The sequence below is a fragment of the Oncorhynchus keta genome, chromosome 23 (assembly GCF_023373465.1).
Source record: "Oncorhynchus keta strain PuntledgeMale-10-30-2019 chromosome 23, Oket_V2, whole genome shotgun sequence".
Classification (NCBI taxonomy): Eukaryota; Metazoa; Chordata; class Actinopteri; order Salmoniformes; family Salmonidae; genus Oncorhynchus; species Oncorhynchus keta.
Genome location: NC_068443.1, coordinates 36,130,276 through 36,151,540, shown reverse-complemented (window position 1 = coordinate 36,151,540; position 21,265 = coordinate 36,130,276). Strand labels below are relative to the sequence as shown.

The 21,265-nt window shown below is 45.2% G+C and overlaps 2 protein-coding genes across 15 annotated transcripts in view; one reads left to right on the top strand and one right to left on the bottom strand.

Annotated features, from left to right (window-relative positions):
* Window positions 1–761: 761 nt before the first annotated feature.
* si:ch211-106h4.4 (MAM and LDL-receptor class A domain-containing protein 2) overlaps window positions 762–21,265 on the bottom strand; it is a 43,787-nt gene continuing 23,283 nt past the window's right edge. Inside the window, exons 36-50 of the mRNA XM_035800294.2 lie at window positions 21,061–21,154; window positions 20,704–20,863; window positions 20,346–20,451; window positions 20,031–20,174; window positions 18,912–19,099; window positions 18,617–18,782; window positions 17,093–17,311; window positions 16,554–16,732; window positions 6,825–7,062; window positions 3,359–3,518; window positions 3,109–3,220; window positions 2,676–2,793; window positions 2,289–2,385; window positions 2,007–2,052; window positions 762–1,820 (exon numbers count right to left, since the gene is read on the bottom strand). Of these exons, the coding sequence (XP_035656187.1) occupies window positions 1,719–1,820; window positions 2,007–2,052; window positions 2,289–2,385; window positions 2,676–2,793; window positions 3,109–3,220; window positions 3,359–3,518; window positions 6,825–7,062; window positions 16,554–16,732; window positions 17,093–17,311; window positions 18,617–18,782; window positions 18,912–19,099; window positions 20,031–20,174; window positions 20,346–20,451; window positions 20,704–20,863; window positions 21,061–21,154 (2,129 nt within the window). The 3' untranslated portion in view covers window positions 762–1,718. The remainder of the gene's footprint in view (window positions 1,821–2,006; window positions 2,053–2,288; window positions 2,386–2,675; window positions 2,794–3,108; window positions 3,221–3,358; window positions 3,519–6,824; window positions 7,063–16,553; window positions 16,733–17,092; window positions 17,312–18,616; window positions 18,783–18,911; window positions 19,100–20,030; window positions 20,175–20,345; window positions 20,452–20,703; window positions 20,864–21,060; window positions 21,155–21,265) is intronic.
* LOC127911048 (uncharacterized) lies at window positions 7,069–13,025 on the top strand. 14 transcript variants are annotated; one of them, XR_008077482.1, is made up of 5 exons: window positions 7,069–9,280; window positions 9,777–10,210; window positions 10,243–10,312; window positions 11,230–11,337; window positions 12,761–13,025. XR_008077482.1 is itself a non-coding variant. In XM_052477115.1 (3 exons), exons 1-3 carry the CDS (start codon window positions 8,123–8,125, stop codon window positions 12,442–12,444), a joined length of 1,506 nt encoding a protein of 501 aa, XP_052333075.1. In that variant the 5' UTR covers window positions 7,069–8,122; the 3' UTR covers window positions 12,445–12,707. The 14 variants fall into 14 exon arrangements, 6 of the variants coding, with proteins under 6 accessions (XP_052333075.1, XP_052333077.1, XP_052333079.1 ...); XR_008077483.1 differs by lacking the exons at window positions 11,230–11,337; window positions 12,761–13,025 and adding an exon at window positions 12,333–12,707; XR_008077484.1 differs by lacking the exons at window positions 11,230–11,337; window positions 12,761–13,025 and adding an exon at window positions 11,906–12,016.

The window sequence follows — 21,265 nt, the reverse complement described above, 5'->3', positions numbered from 1 at the left end:
TACGCACAACAGCTTTCCATCCAAGCTGGGAGAGAGCACGGGGGCGGCTCATGTCAGGCAGGTTCAGGTAGCCTACACAGGACAGGTGCATATTATAAAACATCTCGTGGTAGCTGATTAGTATTAGTTGCAGCAAACATTTATTTTACAATCTGCAATGTTTGAATTTCCAAATTGAATTACTGAACAAGTAATTACATCATTGCCACCAGCCAGCAGTCTAAATATGACAGCATTGAAACACCATGTATAGCTTCGTGAAATAGGCTTAACGAAAATGATGAACAAATAGGCCTACCAATAAACATGTATCCATTAGCTAAAGCAAAGATACACATGCCCTTGCACCACAGAAAGCCTATCATCGATTCATTAGGCATGCAGCCGCATGGACGAGTCTGGGTGTTTGCTACCATGTCTGTGCCAGGGCCTGGGGATGGATAGTGGGGCTGGGGCTTGGAGAGAGGTCTGGGGACTGGGGATGGGGGTGGATAGAGGGCTGGGGGTTGGGGCTTGGAGAGAGGGCTAGGGATGGGGCTTGGAGAGAGGGCTAGGGATGGGGCTTGGAGAGAGGGCTAGGGATGGGGCTTGGAGAGAGGTCTGGGGACTGGGGATGGGGGTGGATAGAGGGCTGGGGGTTGGGGCTTGGAGAGAGGGCTAGGGATGGGGCTTGGAGAGAGGACTGAGGCTTGGAGAGAGGGCTGGGAATGGGGCATGAGACGGTTGTCTTATTGCAGGTTAGAGAGGCAAAGACAGAAGAATAAACTTATAAATAAACATTTATTACAGTAAAGTGCAAAAAAAAAAACTCTTACTCTAGATACAAAGATTTCTGTTTGTTGTTTTATCTAATGTCATTATGAATATACCACTTTTTAACTTAGCTATTGATCTTGATCAACATTGTCCTCTTGTCACTATGGTAAATGCAATTCCCGAGCATAAAATAATGAACATACAGTACCAGTCAAAAGTTTGGACACACCTACTCATTCAAGGGTTTTTCTTTATTTTTACTATTTTCTACATTGTAAAATAATATTGAAGACACCAAAACTATGAAATAACACATATGTAATCATGTAGTAACCAAAAAAGTGTTAAACAAAGTTGCCACCCTTTGCCTTGATGACAGCTTTGCACATTCTTGGCATTTTCTCAATCAGCTTCATGAGGTAGTCACCTGGAATGCATTTCAATTAACAGGTGTGCCTTGTTAAAAGTTAATTTGTGGAATTTCTTTCCTTCGTTAATGTGTTTGAGCCAATCAGTTGAATTGTGACAAGGTAGGGGTGGTATACAGAAGATAGACCTATTTGATAAAAGACCAAGTTCATATTATGGCAAGAACAGCTGTAATAATAAAAGAGAAACGACAGTCCATCATTACTGTAATCAACAATGTAAAAATAAAGAAAAACCCTTGAATGAGTAGGTGTCTCCAAACTTTTGACAGGTACTGTATATCAATCGAGCTTTCCTAAGGCTATAATATGAATACTGTTCGATACTAACTGTAGCTTATTCACTTCAGTTGACATTGTACTTAAAAAATTACATTTTTTACAGGGATAGTGCACATTAATCAATGTGTCTGTAAAAGGGATGGTTTCAGCCGGCCAGCTAATTTTCAACCGCTCTCCCTAGTGTATATCGTAACTTTGTGTTGTTATGAGCTCACGAGAACAGTTATGAGAACGGTTTAGAGATATTCCTCCTCAAGCATCAGAGTTAACCTCTCTGAACTCTGCAGGGTCTGAAGAGGGATCATACAAGGTGTTGAAGAATGACAGCTCAGATTCCCTTCCGACTTCTAAACCCTAGAAATAAAAATGGAGTCTCTTCATTACAGTCCTAGACAGAGCACAACTTGGCCAATATGGCTCTCAAACACACATTTCCACGATGGCATTGACTGTCATAACTTTTAACAGTATAGAATATGATTTTGGGATGATGTTCACTATTTTATGTTATTTAAAGTAATTTCATGTAATTCTACTTACGATGCTAAGATCGAAAACGTGGACATTTTCCAGAGGTTCAGGTAGGCTGTGGGGGAGACATCACTGAATTATTTCTACCACTGTTGTGATCAGATATCATTGGATCTGTTTTTACATTGGAATCACAAATACTGCCATTGTCATTGTCATCGTCACTGCTATCATCATCATCATCATCATCATCATCATCAGCAGCAGCAGCAGCAGCAGCATTCTCATCACCACGAAAGACATCACCAACTCATCATTAACAACTTGATCATAATTCTCATCGTGACATACTTGGTGGAGCGTTTCCGTGGGAGGACAAAGAGAACAGCGGCGATGACAGCCACCGCCAGCAGAGAGAGAACCACTCCCAACCACATGGCCCACGAATCTGTCGGCACAGGAACACATTAGAGAGTTCAAAAGTCTGTGAACACTGTAACATTGTGTACATCAGTGTAACACCCTCGTCAAAACGGGGTTGTTAGTAAACTCATTCTAATACCATCCTGCCGACCACACCAAATGTCTAAACCTGGGGGGCTGAGGGACCATTGATCAGATGTTCCAGTCCAGAACAAGTCCAGCCCAGTCCAGTTACAGCACAGTACAATACAGCTCAGTGCAGTGTGGTCCAGTCTAGTGCAGTGCAGTCTAGTACAACACAGAAGAGAGGCCTACTATCTGGAGTTGGAGTGTCCGTGGGTACGATGTTGTAGCAGTGACCAGGATGGATGGTGATGTCATCGAGAGCCACGTCACCGCCGGGGGCCCGGCCCCTCCAGTAAATGAACACAAACTGTGGAGGGGACAGGACACAGCCTTTATATAAATCACAGACATATAGAGTATAATTAGTGACACATCAGTCTCACGTGACCGTGCTTACAAGTCTTGTTAATGATTTGGCTTGGAAGCCTGGGAATGGTGGTTTCTGACACAGGTAGTCCAGTGATGTTTAATCAAACCAGGGACAAAACGTACATGGAGAACACACGTATAAAATGTAAGAAGATCCTTGTATGCTTTCCTGGCCACTACAACGACCGCTTCATATAAAGCCTCCCTGAAGACTTAAATGAGTTACTTAATACGTATGACTGTAGACACTTACCCAGAATGGCTGTGTATAATCCACGTATACGCTGCCCTCCAACCACACGTCTCCCTGGCTGCCTGACTCCGTCCACAAGACATCAGCAGCACCTCCACTAGCATGCTGTTTCCTGGGGGAATGAAAGAATCAACCAATCAATAAGCCAATCAATCTACCATTCATACACCAGTCCACCAATCTATCCATCTACCCACTGTCCAAACTGTCCGTCCCTCTATCCTTCCGAAGACAACATGATCGTACCCACCTGTCATTGCGGTAGAGGTTGAGGGTCCCGATGTGAGGGCCATACATGTGAAACCAGAAAGTCAGACAGTAGCCCCTGCTGTCCGCCTGCAGTATCTCACTGACCAGCATGGATCTGTCCCCCCATTGGCCAACAGAACTGTCCACATACAGGTAGTAACCTGGGAGGAGACAGGACAGGGAGAAACTAACGGTCCTTTTCTGACCAGCATCCCATTGACAGCCAGACTATCCAAAATATAGAACTGACCTTAAACCTAACCTTAAAGGGATAGTTTGGGATTTTGGCAAGTTCCATTTATCTACTCCCCAAGAGTCAGATGAACTCGTGGATACCATTTCTATGCATCTGCGTGCAGTTTGAAAGAGGTTGCTAATTAGCATTAGCGTAATGACTGGAAGTCTATGTAGACTTCCAGTCATTGCTTTTAAAAGCTAGTTAGCATTGGCTTGAGAATCTACCTCAGACTTCCTTTATACTGGAGGCAGATATATAAAAATGGTATCCACTAGCTCGTCTGACTCTTGGGGAAGTAGATAAATGGAACTTGCCAAAATCCCAAACTATCCCTTTAATGTTAGGGTTAAGGTAAGTGTCAGTTATATATTTTGGTTAGTCGGGCTGTCCCTTTAACCAAACCCCTAACCTAGGGGTGTCAAACTCAATCAGTGCAAGGGCCATACTGGAAAAAAAAAATCACATGCCAGACATAGCCTATTATGTTTGTTAAAAAGTACTGTGCAGCCGTCTTCATCGACCTCGCCAAGGCTTTCGACTCTGTCAATCACCAAATTCTTATCGGCAGACTCAACAGCCTCGGTTTTTCGGATGACTGCCTTGCCTGGTTCACCAATTACTTTGCAGACAGAGTTCAGTGTGTCAAATCGGAGGGCATGCTGTCCGGTCCTCTGGCAGTCTCTATGGGGGTGCCACAGGGTTCAATTCTCGGGCCGACTCTTTTCTCTGTATATATCAATGATGTTGCTCTTGCTGCGGGCGATTCCCTGATCCACCTCTACGCAGAACACCATTCTATATACTTTCGGCCCGTCATTGGACACTGTGCTATCCAACCTCCAAACGAGCTTCAATGCCATACAGCACTCCTTCCGTGGCCTCCAACTGCTCCTAAACGCGAGTAAAACCAAATGCATGCTTTTCAACCGATCGCTGCCTGCACCCGCATGCCCGACTAGCATCACCACCCTGGATGGTTCCAACCTTGAATATGTGGACATCTATAAGTACCTAGGTGTCTGGCTAGACTGCAAACTCTCCTTCCAGACTCACATCAAACATCTCCAATCAAAAATCAAATCCAGAGTCGGCTTTCTATTCCGCAACAAAGCCTCCTTCACTCACGCTGCCAAGCTTACCCTAGTAAAACTGACTATCCTACCGATCCTCGACTTTGTCATCTACAAAATGGCTTCCAACACTCTACTCAGCAAACTGGATGCAGTCTATCACAGTGCCATCCGTTTTGTCACTAAAGCACCTTATACCACCCACCACTGCGACTTGTATGCTCTAGTCGGCTGGCCCTCACTACATATTCGTCGCCAGACCCACTGGCTCCAGGTCATCTACAAGTCCATGCTAGGTAAAGCTCCGCCTTATCTCAGTTCACTGGTCACGATGGCAACACCCATCCGTAGCACGCGCTCCAGCAGGTGTATCTCACTGATCATCCCTAAAGCCAACACCTCATTTGGCCGCCTTTCGTTCCAGTACTCTGCTGCCTGTGACTGGAACGAATTGCAAAAATCGCTGAAGTTGGAGACTTTTATCTCCCTCACCAACTTCAAACATCAGCTATCCGAGCAGCTAACCGATCGCTGCAGCTGTACATAGTCTATTGGTAAATAGCTCACCCTTTTCACCTACCTCATTCCCATACTGTTTTTATACTGTTTTTATTTATTTACTTTTCTGCTCTTTTGCACACCAATATCTCTACCTGTACATGCCCATCTGATCATTTATCACCAGTGTTAATCTGCAAAATTGTATTATTCGCCTACCTCCTCATGCCTTTTGCACACATTGTATATAGACTGCCCATTTTTTTCTACTGTGTTATTGACTTGCTAAATTGTTTACTCCATGTGTAACTCTGTGTTGTCTGTTCACACTGCTATGCTTTATCTTGGCCAGGTCGCAGTTGCAAATGAGAACTTGTTCTCAACTAGCCTACCTGGTTAAATAAAGGTGAAATAAAATAAAAATAAAAAAATTAAAAAACACATTTTTTTTTAATCATACAACTACGACCTAAACTGGCCATTGTTCTATTAGAAAACATATGGCCTTTTATAATGTACACAGGATGATGTGTACATTATATATGCTATATTTGACATGTAAAAAAAAGTAATAAATACTATTTGTCCAGCCTTTGCTGCTTGCAGATGTGCATTAGGCTATATGCTGCGACCCTAATCAAAAACAATTGAATAACTCAAAATAACAAAAACATACCTAGGTTGTTGTAACATTTAAACCTAAAACAAAAAATGTCTGTTTTTTTGCACTGCATGGATCACCGGTGAGGTTGAATGCAGATTTGCTGTTTGGCAGTGGAGGCTGGTGGGAGGAGCTATAGGAGGACAGGTAATGGTTGTAATGGAATAAATGAAACGGAGTCAAACATGTGGTTTCCATATGTTTGACACTTTTCCATTCCATCCAATATAATGAGCCTGTCCTCCTAAAGCTTCTCCCACCAGCCTCCTCTGCTGAATGGTGCACTCAAAGGGCCGGTTTCCCAGACACAGATTAACCCTAGTCCTGGACTAAAGAGTACTTTCAATGGAGATTTTACATTGATCTTGCTTTTTAGTCCAGGATTAGGTTTATTTCTGTACCTAGGAAACCGCCCCATTATGTCTTGTAGTTGTAGGCTACAGAAAAGGGCCCGTTGGAACCCAAACTTGGCATGACCATTTAGCCTACAACAAGTTTACACTTTCAGTCCGGTAAAAGATTCGGTCAGTGCCATTAGTGATGATATGACACAGCACACTGGCTGGCTCGTGTGTAAGTCTGGGAGGAGGGGTGTTGTGTGTGTGGCCATTTGGCGTGCAGCACATTGGCTGTGACTTGTAGTGCAATGCATCGCGGGCTGTATGGAAGCGGGCCAAAATGAATTGACAACCAAAATCGTTGCGTGGGCCGGATAGAAATGTGTCATGGGCCGGATTCGGCCCGCGGGCCTTGTGTTTCACACGTGCCCTAACCCTAACCCGAATTGTAACAAATTCTCTAATTAAATAGCCGTTTGCACGTCAGCAACGTCCCCTGTGTTTTCCCCCACAGGACAGGTACACGTAACACAAAAACTTTCAAAATGTTTGGAAAACAGAGACAATCATACCGGAACGTTAACATTAACAACGCTAATTTGATTTCTCTGTTTGAAAACATTTTGCTACGTTGTGCCCTACTGAACACAACACATGCTCACCTAGGGAGGAGTTGGTGGTGTGGTCCACACTGGGTCCAGTGTTAGGGTTTGGTGAGGCCCCTCTGCCCCTCAGCCAGTCCCCCTCATCCACCCCTGCCATGGCCATGTTGGTCCAGCCACACAGGTTAGTCTGGAAGTCACAGCGTCCAGGGGGAGGACAGGGGCTGTTGGTCACCAGGATGTCATCAAAGGCCATGTCTCCCTCATCACTGCTCCCCTTCACCCCCTCCACAATGATCTGAAACCGCGTAATAGCTATGAGAACCACCAGGAACAAAATCACCGTCATGTATAGCGACCTTCAAATGAATCCTTGTGGACCCCCAGATGTTTCAAAATGTTGTTGTGGCCCTGAAATAACTCACCTGGTTCACATATTCAAGAGCTTGATGGTTAAATAAAAATCTAATTGTATTCATCACACACGCTGAATACAACTGGTGTAGACTCACACTGAAATGCTTGCTTACGAACCTTTCCCACAGATGCAGTTTTATTGATTATTATAAAAGTTATTGTAAAAAATAAAATAGGGAGGAACATGAGAGGAATTCAATAAAATACACAAGAATGGAGCTATATACAGGAAATACCCATACCAGGTCAATGTGGAGCTATATACAGGGAGTACCAGGTCAATGTGGAGTTATATACAGGGAGTATCAGCACCAGGTCAATGTGGAGCTATATACAGGGAGTATCAGCACCAGGTCAATGTGGAGCTATATACAGGGAGTATCAGCACCAGGTCAATGTGGAGCTATTTACAGGGAGTACCAGGTCAATGTGGAGTTATATACAGGGAGTACCAGATCAGTGTGGAGCGATATACAGGGAGTAACAGGTCAATGTGGAGCTATATACAGGGAGTACCAGGTCAATGTGGAGGAAATATACAGGAAGTACCAGGTCAATGTGGAGTTATATACAGGGAGTACCAGGTCAATGTGAGCTATATACAGGGAGTATAAGGTCAATGTGGAGCTATATACAGGGAGTACCAGGTCAATGTGAGCTATATACAGGGAGTACCAGGTCAATGTGAGCTATATACAGGGAGTACCAGGTCAATGTGGAGGAAATATACAGGAAGTACCAGGTCAATGTGGAGTTATATTACAGGGAGTACCAGGTCAATATGGAGCTATATACAGGGAGTATAAGGTCAATGTGGAGCTATATACAGGGAGTACCAGGTCAATGTGGAGGAAATATACAGGAAGTACCAGGTCAATGTGGAGGAAATATACAGGAAGTACCAGGTCAATGTGGAGTTATATACAGGGAGTATAAGGTCAATGTGGAGCTATATACAGGGAGTACCAGGTCAATGTGGAGTTATATACAGGGAGTACCAGGTCAATGTGGAGTTATATACAGGGAGTACCAGGTCAATGTGGAGTTATATACAGGGAGTACCAGGTCAATGTGGAGCTATATACAGGGAGTACAATGTCAATGTGGAGCTATATACAGGGATTACCAGTACCATGTCAATGTGGAGCTATGTACAGGGAGTACCAGGTCAATGTGGAGCTATGTACAGGGAGTACCAGTACCAGGTCAATGTGGAGCTATATACAGGGATTACCAGTACCAGGTCAATGTGGAGCTATATACAGGGAGTACCAGCACCAGGTCAATGTGGAGCTATATACAGGGAGTACCAGCACCAGGTCAATGTGGAGCTATATACAGGGAGTACCAGCACCAGGTCAATGTGGTGCTATATACAGGGAGTACCAGCACCAGGTCAATGTGGAGCTATATACAGGGAGTACCAGCACCAGGTCAATGTGGAGCTATATACAGGGAGTACCAGGTCAATGTGGAGCTATATACAGGAAGTACCCGCACCAGATCAATGTGGTGCTATATACAGGGAGTACCAGCACCAGGTCAATGTGGAGCTATATACAGGGATTACCAGTACCAGGTCAATGTGGAGCTATATACAGGGAGTACCAGCACCAGGTCAATGTGGAGCTATATACAGGGAGTACCAGCACCAGGTCAATGTGGAGCTATATACAGGGAGTACCAGCACCAGGTCAATGTGGTGCTATATACAGGGAGTACCAGTACCAGGTCAATGTGGAGCTATATACAGGGAGTACCAGCACCAGGTCAATGTGGAGCTATATACAGGGAGTACCAGCACCAGGTCAATGTGGAGCTATATACAGGGAGTACCAGCACCAGGTCAATGTGGTGCTATATACAGGGAGTACCAGCACCAGGTCAATGTGGAGCTATATACAGGGAGTAGCAGCACCAGGTCAATGTGGAGCTATATACAGGGAGTACCAGGTCAATGTGGAGCTATATACAGGAAGTACCCGCACCAGATCAATGTGGTGCTATATACAGGGAGTACCAGCACCAGGTCAATGTGGAGCTATATACAGGGAGTAGCAGCACCAGGTCAATGTGGAGCTATATATAGGGATTACCAGGTCAATGTAGAGCTATATACAGGGATTACCAGGTCAATGTGGAGCTATATACAGGGATTACCAGGTCAATGTGGTGCTATATACAGGGATTACCAGGTCAATGTGGAGCTATATACAGGGAGTACCAGCACCAGGTCAATGTGGAGCTATATACAGGGAGTACCAGCACCAGGTCAATGTGGAGCTATATACAGGGAGTACCAGCACCAGGTCAATGTGGTGCTATATACAGGGAGTACCAGCACCAGGTCAATGTGGAGCTATATACAGGGAGTAGCAGCACCAGGTCAATGTGGAGCTATATACAGGGAGTACCAGGTCAATGTGGAGCTATATACAGGAAGTACCCGCACCAGATCAATGTGGTGCTATATACAGGGAGTACCAGCACCAGGTCAATGTGGAGCTATATACAGGGAGTAGCAGCACCAGGTCAATGTGGAGCTATATATAGGGATTACCAGGTCAATGTAGAGCTATATACAGGGATTACCAGGTCAATGTGGAGCTATATACAGGGATTACCAGGTCAATGTGGTGCTATATACAGGGATTACCAGGTCAATGTGGAGCTATATACAGGGATTACCAGGTCAATGTGGAGCTATCTACAGGGAGTACCAGCACCAGGTCAATGTGGAGCTATGTACAGGGAGTACCAGGTCAATGTGGAGCTATATACAGGGAGTACCAGGTCAATGTGGAGCTATATACAGGAAGTACCCGCACCAGATCAATGTGGAGCTATATATAGGGATTACCAGGTCAATGTGGAGCTATATACAGGGATTACCAGGTCAATGTGGAGCTATATACAGGGATTACCAGGTCAATGTGGTGCTATATACAGGGATTACCAGGTCAATGTGGAGCTATATACAGGGATTACCAGGTCAATGTGGAGCTATCTACAGGGAGTACCAGCACCAGGTCAATGTGGAGCTATGTACAGGGAGTACCAGGTCAATGTGGAGCTATATACAGGGAGTACCAGCACCAGGTCAATGTGGAGCTATATACAGTGAGTACTAGGTCAATGTGGAGCTATTTACAGGGAGTACCAGGTCAATGTGAGCTATATACAGGGAGTACCAGGTCAATGTGGAGCTATATACAGGGAGTACCAGGTCAATGTGAGCTATATACAGGGAGTACCAGGTCAATGTGAGCTATATACAGGGAGTACCAGGTCAATGTGGAGGAAATATACAGGAAGTACCAGGTCAATGTGGAGTTATATTACAGGGAGTACCAGGTCAATGTGGAGCTATATACAGGGAGTATAAGGTCAATGTGGAGCTATATACAGGGAGTACCAGGTCAATGTGGAGTTATATACAGGGAGTACCAGGTCAATGTGAGCTATATATACAGGGAGTACCAGGTCAATGTGAGCTATATACAGGGAGTACCAGGTCAATGTGGAGGAAATATACAGGAAGTACCAGGTCAATGTGGAGTTATATACAGGGAGTACCAGGTCAATGTGAGCTATATACAGGGAGTATAAGGTCAATGTGGAGCTATATACAGGGAGTACCAGGTCAATGTGGAGTTATATACAGGGAGTACCAGGTCAATGTGGAGCTATATACAGGGATTACCAGTACCATGTCAATGTGGAGCTATGTACAGGGAGTACCAGGTCAATGTGGAGCTATGTACAGGGAGTACCAGTACCAGGTCAATGTGGAGCTATATACAGGGATTACCAGTACCAGGTCAATGTGGAGCTATATACAGGGAGTACCAGCACCAGGTCAATGTGGAGCTATATACAGGGAGTACCAGCACCAGGTCAATGTGGAGCTATATACAGGGAGTACCAGCACCAGGTCAATGTGGAGCTATCTACAGGGAGTACCAGCACCAGGTCAATGTGGTGCTATATACAGGGAGTAGCAGCACCAGGTCAATGTGGAGCTATATACAGGGAGTAGCAGCACCAGGTCAATGTGGAGCTATATACAGGGAGTACCAGGTCAATGTGGAGCTATATACAGGAAGTACCCGCACCAGATCAATGTGGTGCTATATACAGGGAGTACCAGCACCAGGTCAATGTGGAGCTATATACAGGGAGTAGCAGCACCAGGTCAATGTGGAGCTATATATGGGGATTACCAGGTCAATGTAGAGCTATATACAGGGATTACCAGGTCAATGTGGAGCTATATACAGGGATTACCAGGTCAATGTGGTGCTATATACAGGGATTACCAGGTCAATGTGGAGCTATATACAGGGATTACCAGGTCAATGTGGAGCTATATACAGGGAGTACCAGCACCAGGTCAATGTGGAGCTATGTACAGGGAGTACCAGGTCAATGTGGAGCTATATACAGGGAGTACCAGGTCAATGTGGAGCTATATACAGGAAGTACCCGCACCAGATCAATGTGGAGCTATATATAGGGATTACCAGGTCAATGTGGAGCTATATACAGGGATTACCAGGTCAATGTGGAGCTATATACAGGGATTACCAGGTCAATGTGGTGCTATATACAGGGATTACCAGGTCAATGTGGAGCTATATACAGGGATTACCAGGTCAATGTGGAGCTATATACAGGGATTACCAGGTCAATGTGGAGCTATCTACAGGGAGTACCAGCACCAGGTCAATGTGGAGCTATATACAGGGAGTACCAGGTCAATGTGGAGCTATATACAGGGAGTATCAGCACCAGGTCAATGTGGAGCTATTTACAGGGAGTACCAGGTCAATGTGAGCTATATACAGGGAGTACCAGGTCAATGTGGAGCTATATACAGGGAGTACCAGGTCAATGTGAGCTATATACAGGGAGTACCAGGTCAATGTGGAGGAAATATACAGGAAGTACCAGGTCAATGTGGAGTTATATTACAGGGAGTACCAGGTCAATGTGGAGCTATATACAGGAGTACCAGGTCAATGTGGAGTTATATACAGGGAGCACCAGGTCAATGTGGAGCTATATACAGGGAGTACCAGGTCAATGTGGAGTTATATACAGGGAGTACCAGGTCAATGTGGAGCTATCTACAGGGAGTACCAGCACCAGGTCAATGTGGAGCTATATACAGGGAGTACCAGGTCAATGTGGAGCTATATACAGGGAGTATCAGCACCAGGTCAATGTGGAGCTATTTACAGGGAGTACCAGGTCAATGTGAGCTATATACAGGGAGTACCAGGTCAATGTGGAGCTATATACAGGGAGTACCAGGTCAATGTGAGCTATATACAGGGAGTACCAGGTCAATGTGGAGGAAATATACAGGAAGTACCAGGTCAATGTGGAGTTATATTACAGGGAGTACCAGGTCAATGTGGAGCTATATACAGGGAGTACCAGGTCAATGTGGAGTTATATACAGGGAGCACCAGGTCAATGTGGAGCTATATACAGGGAGTACCAGGTCAATGTGGAGTTATATACAGGGAGTACCAGGTCAATGTGGAGCTATGTACAGGGAGTACCAGTACCAGGTCAATGTGGAGCTATATACAGGGATTACCAGTACCAGGTCAATGTGGAGCTATATACAGGGAGTACCAGCACCAGGTCAATGTGGAGCTATATACAGGGAGTACCAGCACCAGGTCAATGTGGAGCTATCTACAGGGAGTACCAGCACCAGGTCAATGTGGTGCTATATACAGGGAGTACCAGCACCAGGTCAATGTGGAGCTATATACAGGGAGTAGCAGCACCAGGTCAATGTGGAGCTATATACAGGGAGTACCAGGTCAATGTGGAGCTATATACATGAAGTACCCGCACCAGATCAATGTGGAGCTATATACAGGGATTACCAGGTCAATGTGGAGCTATATACAGGGATTACCAGGTCAATGTGGAGCTATATATAGGGATTACCAGGTCAATGTGGTGCTATATACAGGGATTACCAGGTCAATGTGGAGCTATATACAGGGATTACCAAGTCAATGTGGAGCTATATACAGGGAGTACCAGGTCAATGTGGAGCTATATACAGGGATTACCAAGTCAATGTGGACCTATATACAGGGAGTACCAGGTCAATGTGGAGCTATATACAGGGATTACCAAGTCAATGTGGAGCTATATACAGGGAGTACCAGGTCAATGTGGAGCTATATACAGGGATTACCAAGTCAATGTGGAGCTATATACAGGGATTACCAGGTCAATGTGGAGCTATATACAGGGATTACCAAGTCAATGTGGAGCTATATACAGGGAGTACCAGGTCAATGTGGAGCTATATACAGGGATTACCAAATCAATGTGGAGCTATAAACAGGGAGTACCAGGTCAATGTGGAGCTATATATAGGGATTACCAGGTCAATGTGGTGCTATATACAGTGATTACCAGGTCAATGTGGAGCTATATACAGGGATTATCAGGTCAATGTGGAGCTACTGTATATACAGGGAGTACCAGCACCAGGTCAATGTGCAGAGGGACGAGGTATTTGAGGTAGATATGTACATGAAGGCAGGGTAAAGTGACTCGACATCCAGATAGAAAATAATACAAGTTAAATAAAGGACAGAGTAGCAGCAGGAAACGATTAGTGTAAAAGTGAATGAGTGTGCATGTAGGTTTGTTTACGTAGTGTTGATATGTGTGTGTGTTATGTGTGTGTACGTATGTAGTGTTTGAATGTGTGAGGGATTTGTGTGGGAGTGACAGTGTGGGATTGAGTGTTACCCGTTTCAAGAAGCTAGGTAGGTGTATGTCGCACGTCACTACTTCACAGGAGAGGTATTTTAACGTAATTATTTATTTTTAATCAAAATTTTGTGAACAAATTTTGTGGACAATAGTGATCCAACCAATTACCTAGATGTGGCTGGTGGGAGGTTAAAGCATTTCTTTCACATGACCCATCAATTTAACAAGTGTGTCTGGGTAAGCATCACCTAATTATTATAAAATATTTATACAATATTTTTTATCTGGACACTTACAAAGTCAGATTAGGATATAGGCCAAGGACTACATGAGGTGTATTTTTTACCTGGAGTTCTTCCTTATTGTAGTTTTTCCTCATCACTTTTAGTTTTGAAATCTTTCGTTGTTAACTAACACTACCTTACTCACTCTGTTTAGCACATGGCCTCACATGTGAATCCTTAGAGGTGGGTGGGACTAAAGCTTAAGATTCTGAATGGGTGTAGACAAAGAACAGCTCTCCAGTAGGTGTACCAAAATATTCAAGGGAATTTGCTCAAAAGTGGGGTTACAAGTTTATCAACTTTCAAAGCAGAATTACTTTCCCATTGTTCCTCAACTGTAGTGTATGATATATCATTTTGTAGCTGAGTCTCTACTTTTATCCAATGTAAAAAAAAAAAAACATTTCGAATTTTGCTTCATAAGACCGAATAGAGGAGGTCGGTCACAATATATGGTGAGTATATAAAGTGAGTGTGCGTAGGGTCAGTGCAAAACAGTGCAAGATGGAGTCAGTGCAGATAGTTTGTGTACCATTAATTGACTTATTGACTATTTAGCATTCTTGTGACTTGGGGGTAGAAGTTGTCTCGGAGACTGTTGGTCCGAGAGCCGATGCTCTGGTACTGTTTGCCAGACGGGCCTTCCTCTGACACCACCTGATATAGAGGTCCTGGATGGCAGGGAGCTCGGCCTCAGTAACGTACTGGGCTGTCCGCACCACCCTTTGTAGCGCTTTACGGTCAAGGGTGGTGAAATTACCATACCAAGCGCTGATGCAGCCAGTCAAGATGCTCTCGATGGTGTCGCTGTAGAACTTTGAGGATCTGAGGGCTCATGCCAAATCTTTTCAGACTCCTGAGGGAGAAGATGCACTGCCGTGCCCTCTTCACAACTGTGTGGGTGTGTGCGGATCAAGTCCTTAGTGATGTGGACACCAAGGAACTTAAAGCTCTTGAACCACTCCACAATAGTCCTGTCGATGTGGATGGGGGCCTGCTCTCCCATCTTTCTCCTTTAGTCCACGATTAGCTCCTTGGTCTTACTTTGTGGGAGAGGTTGTTGTCCTGGCACCACACTGCTAAGTCTCTGACCTCCTCCCTGTGGGCTGACTCATCACCGTCGGTGATCAGACCTACCACCATCGTGTCATCAGAAAACTTGATTTTGGTGTTGGAGTTGTGCGCGGCCACACAGTCATGGGCGAACAGGGAATAGAGGAGAGGACTAAGCACACCCCTGAAGAGCCCTCGTGTTGAGGGCCAGCATGGCAGGGGTGTTGTTTGCCTACCCTCACCACCTGGGGCTGACCCATCAGGAAGTCCAGGATCCAGTTGCAGGTGGAGGGGTTGAGTCCCAGTGTCCCTAACTTGGTGATAAACTTGGAGGGGACTATGGTGTTGAACGCTGAGCTGTAGTCTATGAACAGCATTCTCACATAGTTATTTCCCCTTTTGTACAAGTGGGAGAGGGCAGCGTGAAATGTAATTTAGATTGCGTCATCTGTGGATCTTTTGTGGAGGTATGCAAATTGGAATGGGTACAGGGTGTCTGGGATGATGGTGTTGATGTGTGTCATGACCAGCCTTTCAGAGTACTTCATAATTACATTTAGGCTGATTACCTTGGAGCTCTTGGGAACAGGGACAATGGCGGTCAGTTTGAAACATGTTGGGATTACAGACTGGGACAAGGAGAGATTGAAAATGTCTGAAGATAATAATAATAATAATAATAATATATGCCATTTAGCAGACGCTTTTATCCAAAGCGACTTACAGTCATGTGTGCATACATTCTACGTATGGGTGGTCCCGGGAATCGAACCCACTACCCTGGCGTTACAAGCGCCATGCTCTACCAACTGAGCTACAGAAGGACCAGCTGGTCTGCACATGCTGTGAGAACGCACCCTGGTATTCCATCTGCCCCGGCAGCCTTGTGATTGTTAACCTGTTTAAAAATTTTTGCTCACATTGGCCACGGAGAGCGGTATCATATAGTTATCCGGAAAAGCATGGGCTTTCGCGCGAGGCACAGTGTTATATTCCTCGAAGCGAGCATAAAAGACATTCAGCTCATTTGGGAGTTCTGTGTTGCAGGGCAGCTCATGGCTGGGTCTCCCTTTGTAATCCGTTATTGTCTGCAAGCCCTACCACACAAGACAAGTGTAGAACAAGTAGTAGGATTCCACCTTAAACAGGATTATTTACAGTAAGTGTTAGGCTGGAGAAGTATGGGAATAGAAACTAAAAACATTGGGTTTCGACACATAGCAATCATCAGTGTGTTTGGTCTAGGACGGCATCCCACAGCGTCAAGACAGGGGCTCACCTTGTAATCGTCCCTGCCCAGCTGCAGCGTTGCCTGGGCAAACCTCCACAGAGCCCCCTGGTCCCCTGAGCGGGACAGCAGCATTACCAGGGCCCCTTGTTCACTCCACTGGTAGACATTCAGCGTCCCCATGCCCCTCCCGGACATGTGGTACCACAGCTGAAGACACACCCCTTTACCTGCGCCACAAACAGACACGTAACAAATATTCTTATTCATTTTTTTTAGGATCTGCTCAAAAGTAGTACACTATATGCAAGTGAAATAATAGGCTATCATTTAAGACCGAACCTCTGTCATCTCTAGGAGATGGTTGCCAGTCTATGATTGCGTTCTGATTCTCTCAGTGTGCACTGATTCTCTCAGTGTGCACAAGTGTGCACTTGTCCACTCTTCCCCACGCAATGAACAGCATTGGGGATGGCATGGGTTCATACCAATCTTCCACCAGCCCTTTCCTTTTAATTCCATGAAGGGAAGTGAACAAGTGCACATAGAGCAGAAGGGTAGAGCAATGGGACGCAGAATATCCCTTTCACCTGCAGGGAAAAGTGGGGAGGCCATCCTGGCTGTCTGTCCAGGCTGGTCAACCCCCGATGAGGGCAGGTAGAAGTAGTGTCCAGTGGCGGTGTTGGTGGTGTGGTCGTAGTCCGGACCGGTGTTAGGGTTAGGTGTGGACCCGGACCCCCTGACCCAGTCACCGTCATCATCAGCCTGCTGAAGCCAGTTACAACTGCTCTCCTCAAAGTCACACAGGTCTAGAAGCAAAAAAATATTTTAAGATATACAAAATATTCACAAAATATGCAAAGGTATGTGGACGTCAAATTAGTGGATTTAGCTATTTTAGCCACACACAGCCATGCAGTCTCCATAGACAAACATTGTCATTAGAATGGTGTTACTGAAGAGCTCAATGACTTTCAATGTGGCAGCGTCATAGGATGCCACCTATCCAACAAGTCAGTTGGTCAAATTGCAAAGTGGTAGGCCACACAAGGTCACAGAACGGGACCGCCGAGTGCTGAAGCGCGAAGTGCGTAAATATCTTCTGTCCTCGGTTGCAGCACTTAATACTGAATTCCAAACTGCCTCTGGAAGCAACGTCAGCACAAGAACTGTGAGTTGGGAGATCATGAAATGTGTTTCAATGGCCGAGCAGGCGCACACAAGCCTAAGATAACCATGCCAATGCCAAGCATCGGCTAGTGGTTTAAAGCTCACCGCCATTGGACTCTGGAGCAGTGGAAATTAGTTCTCTGGAGTGATGAATCATGCTTCACCATCTGGTAGTCCAACGGACGAATCTGGGTTTGGCGGATGCCAGGAGAATGCTACATGCCTGTATGCATACTGCCAACTGTAATGTTTGACGGAGGGAGGAGGAATAATGATCTGGGGATGTTTTTCATAGTTCGGGCTAGGCCCCTTAGTACCAGTGAAGGGAAATCTTAACACTATAGAATACCATGACACTCTAGATTCTGTGCTTCCAACTTTGTGGTAACAGTTTGGGAAAGGCCCTTTCCTGTTAAGCATGACAATGCCCCCCCCATGTACAAAGTGAGGTCCATACAGAAATGGTTTGTTGAGATCGGTGTGGAAGAACTTGACTGGCCCGCACAGAGTCCTGACCTTAACTCCATCGAACACCTTTGGGATGAATTGGAACACTGACTGCGAGCCAGGCCTAATCTCCCAACATCAGTGCCCGACCTCACGAATGCTCTTGTGGCTGAATGGAAGCAAGTCCCCGCAGCAATGTTCCAACATCTAGTGGAAAGCCTTTCCAGAATAGTGGAGGGTGTTATAACAGCAAAGGTGGGACCAAGTCCATATTAATGCCCATGATTTTGGAATGAGATGTTAGACGAGCAGGTGTCCACATACTTTAGGTCATGTAGTGTATTAACATATAATTAATGATATATGGAAATATACAGGTATATTAACATATACAGACATACATAAAAACTAACAAATGCATGCTAGGACTTGTATCAGAGTACACCATTAAGAAGAGTTATACTAAGTGCACAGAATGAAGTTATGATGAAGGGTACCTGATGGGGCACAGGGTCCCGCGGTGAAGGTGATGTCATCGATGGCGATGTCCCCCGCCTCCCCGCCCACCGAGGCCTCCAATACCACCAAGTGGACTTCTTGTAAGGTCACATGACTCTGGGCCAGCCGCCACTCATCCCCCTGAGTGCGACCCCTGTACCACACCTATAGATAGAGACAGGAGAGCAGGTAGATGATATAGATCACTGATCAGATATTACCTATAGGTCATGGGTAAAGACAGGGGGAGATTAAGATGTTACTCCTAATCTCTGATCCAGGTTCTGTTCTTACCAGTGTTCCTAGTCGGGACTGTGTGGTGTGTAGCACCATCCTGAGTGATCCTACTGTGGGCCCAAACATGTGGTACCAGAAAGAGAGGCAGTACCCCTGGGGCCCTGCAGGGGGCAGCAACTGGGACTTCAGCTGAGCAACACTACCAACAATGCTGGGAGCAGAGCTCTCGATGTACAGGTAATACCCTAGGAATTAAACAACACACTGATTAACATTGAGGAAACCATTGAATTATGCAACAGGGTGTTGGAGGAAATTATGGTTGAAATGATTAATTATGTATACATTTAAATTAGAACCATCTATTTTAATACTATTATGTTATGGTATGAAATGTATGGGTTCTTGGTTAAACTAGGACCGAAAATGTAGGTAAAACAAATTAATTGTCTGTACCTTGCGGGTTTAAGGGAGGGGGATGGCATATATCTTCTCAGACAGATAAGAATGTTTGTTTGATGTTCCATTAGTGGAGAAAAGTATATCTTTTAGACAGATTGGAATGTTTGTTTTATGAGGGGAGTAGAAGACAGTCTCCAGATCTGAAGACACTGCGCTATTGTGTGGATCGGAGAGAGGGTGAGAAACTGATGACGTCATTTTATGTTCTCTCCTTAAAATGTAATGTTCTTTGTATTTTAAGTCAGTACTCTCTTGAATTAAACGCTATTACCTGACTTTTAAGACTGGTCTGGATCTATTTCATGCATAATTAATGAATTTACAACTCATTAATGAAATAGAGAGAGTGCGAATTTGGTTTTGGCTACAAAACATATAGGAATTTAGAATTCCTCTAACACAGGGTGGAACCATTGAAGAAATTGAAAGCACCCTGCTGACTATGCCAACATTAAAAAAATGGCAACAGTTCCATAATATTACGTTATATTGTCCAGATTTGATGTAATCATGATCATTGGTTACACTACCCCTTTAAAGTACCAGAAACAGTGAGGGAAGAACCACAGCCTACTATATCACTAGCATCAAACATTGAGAGATGCTTTTATGTTGCAATAAAATATCAAATTAAAACAGGGTGTGTTTTAATGTACATCATCATGAAATGAGTACATTGAGTGGTGATGTGATGCAACTGTGGGACTGACTGACCAGTGGTGGTGGTGTGGTCCCCAGCAGGCCCAGTGTTTGGGGTGTCTGTAGGACCAGACTTCACCTGCCAGTCCTGTTCCTCCTCTGCCCCCCGCATCCAGCCACACAGGTCCCTCTCGAAGGAACAGTCATATGCAGACAGGGCTGGGGAGAGAAAAGTCAAATAGTGACCCAGTGACATGATGTGGCCTCGGCCTGTATTCATAAAGCTTCTCAAAGCACTGATCTAGGATCAGGCCCCCCCCACTAACCCCTGTCTACCTAGTCTTATTCCTTATGATCTAAAAGGCTAAACTGATCCAGTCCTAGCCCTACCTGGAGGCTGGTAGGATGTGTCACAGTTGAGGAAGGAGATATCGTCCAGAGCAACAGCACGGGAGACATCTGAGAGGCTCTCCCCGGCCAAGCTTCGGAACACTACCTGAGAGGACAGACAATTACGTCAGTACAGTCAACTAGCATGATCGCCTGACCTGAGAACAGAATAATCTCGGCCTAGTAGAGTCGAGTAGCGACCAGAGTTTTTCCTGGTCTAGTAACATGATTGGTTAAAAATGACTCCTGGACCTAAACATGTGGTTTTATGGCTCCACTGAAGTACCGTGCCAGTTCACTGTACAGCCCAATGGAGTCATATCAACAAAGCTAGTAAAGGGTATATGGGAACACACACCTTGTAGGGCTGCAGATGTTGACCTAGGGGCAGGTGCTCTGGTCTCCACTGGGGGGCGGTGGTGAGTGTGCGTGACCATAGTGCTACCTCTTTGCCCTCAGCCTCCTGCAGAAGAACAGTCAGAGAACCTACACTTTTACCACGCATCTGGAAGTGAAACCTGAGTGAGTGAGAGAGTGAGAGAGAGAAGGGTGGGGTAAATAGAGAGAAAGAGAGGGGGGGCAGAGAGAGATGCTAATACATGGTCCGTGAGTCTATAATATAAAATATTGTTGAATAAAATGGTCAAAATCCACAGGTAGACATCGAAGTAGGGCTCGTGGCATCAGCCTACTAGCTGTCCTGTCTGTCACTCACAGTATCTGGCAGTAGGGGGACAAGGATGGGAGGGCGGGACTCTGGAGACGAGCCTCGATTTGGGACTGGCTGAAATTGACTGACATGTAGAAGCCTATACACAAAGTAGGAGGGAGAAGGAAAAGGCCTAAAACATGCAATCTGTAACTTTCATTTCCTGTCAAAAGTGCTGCTGCTGCACTTGCTTTTTAAACTGTGTTGAGGA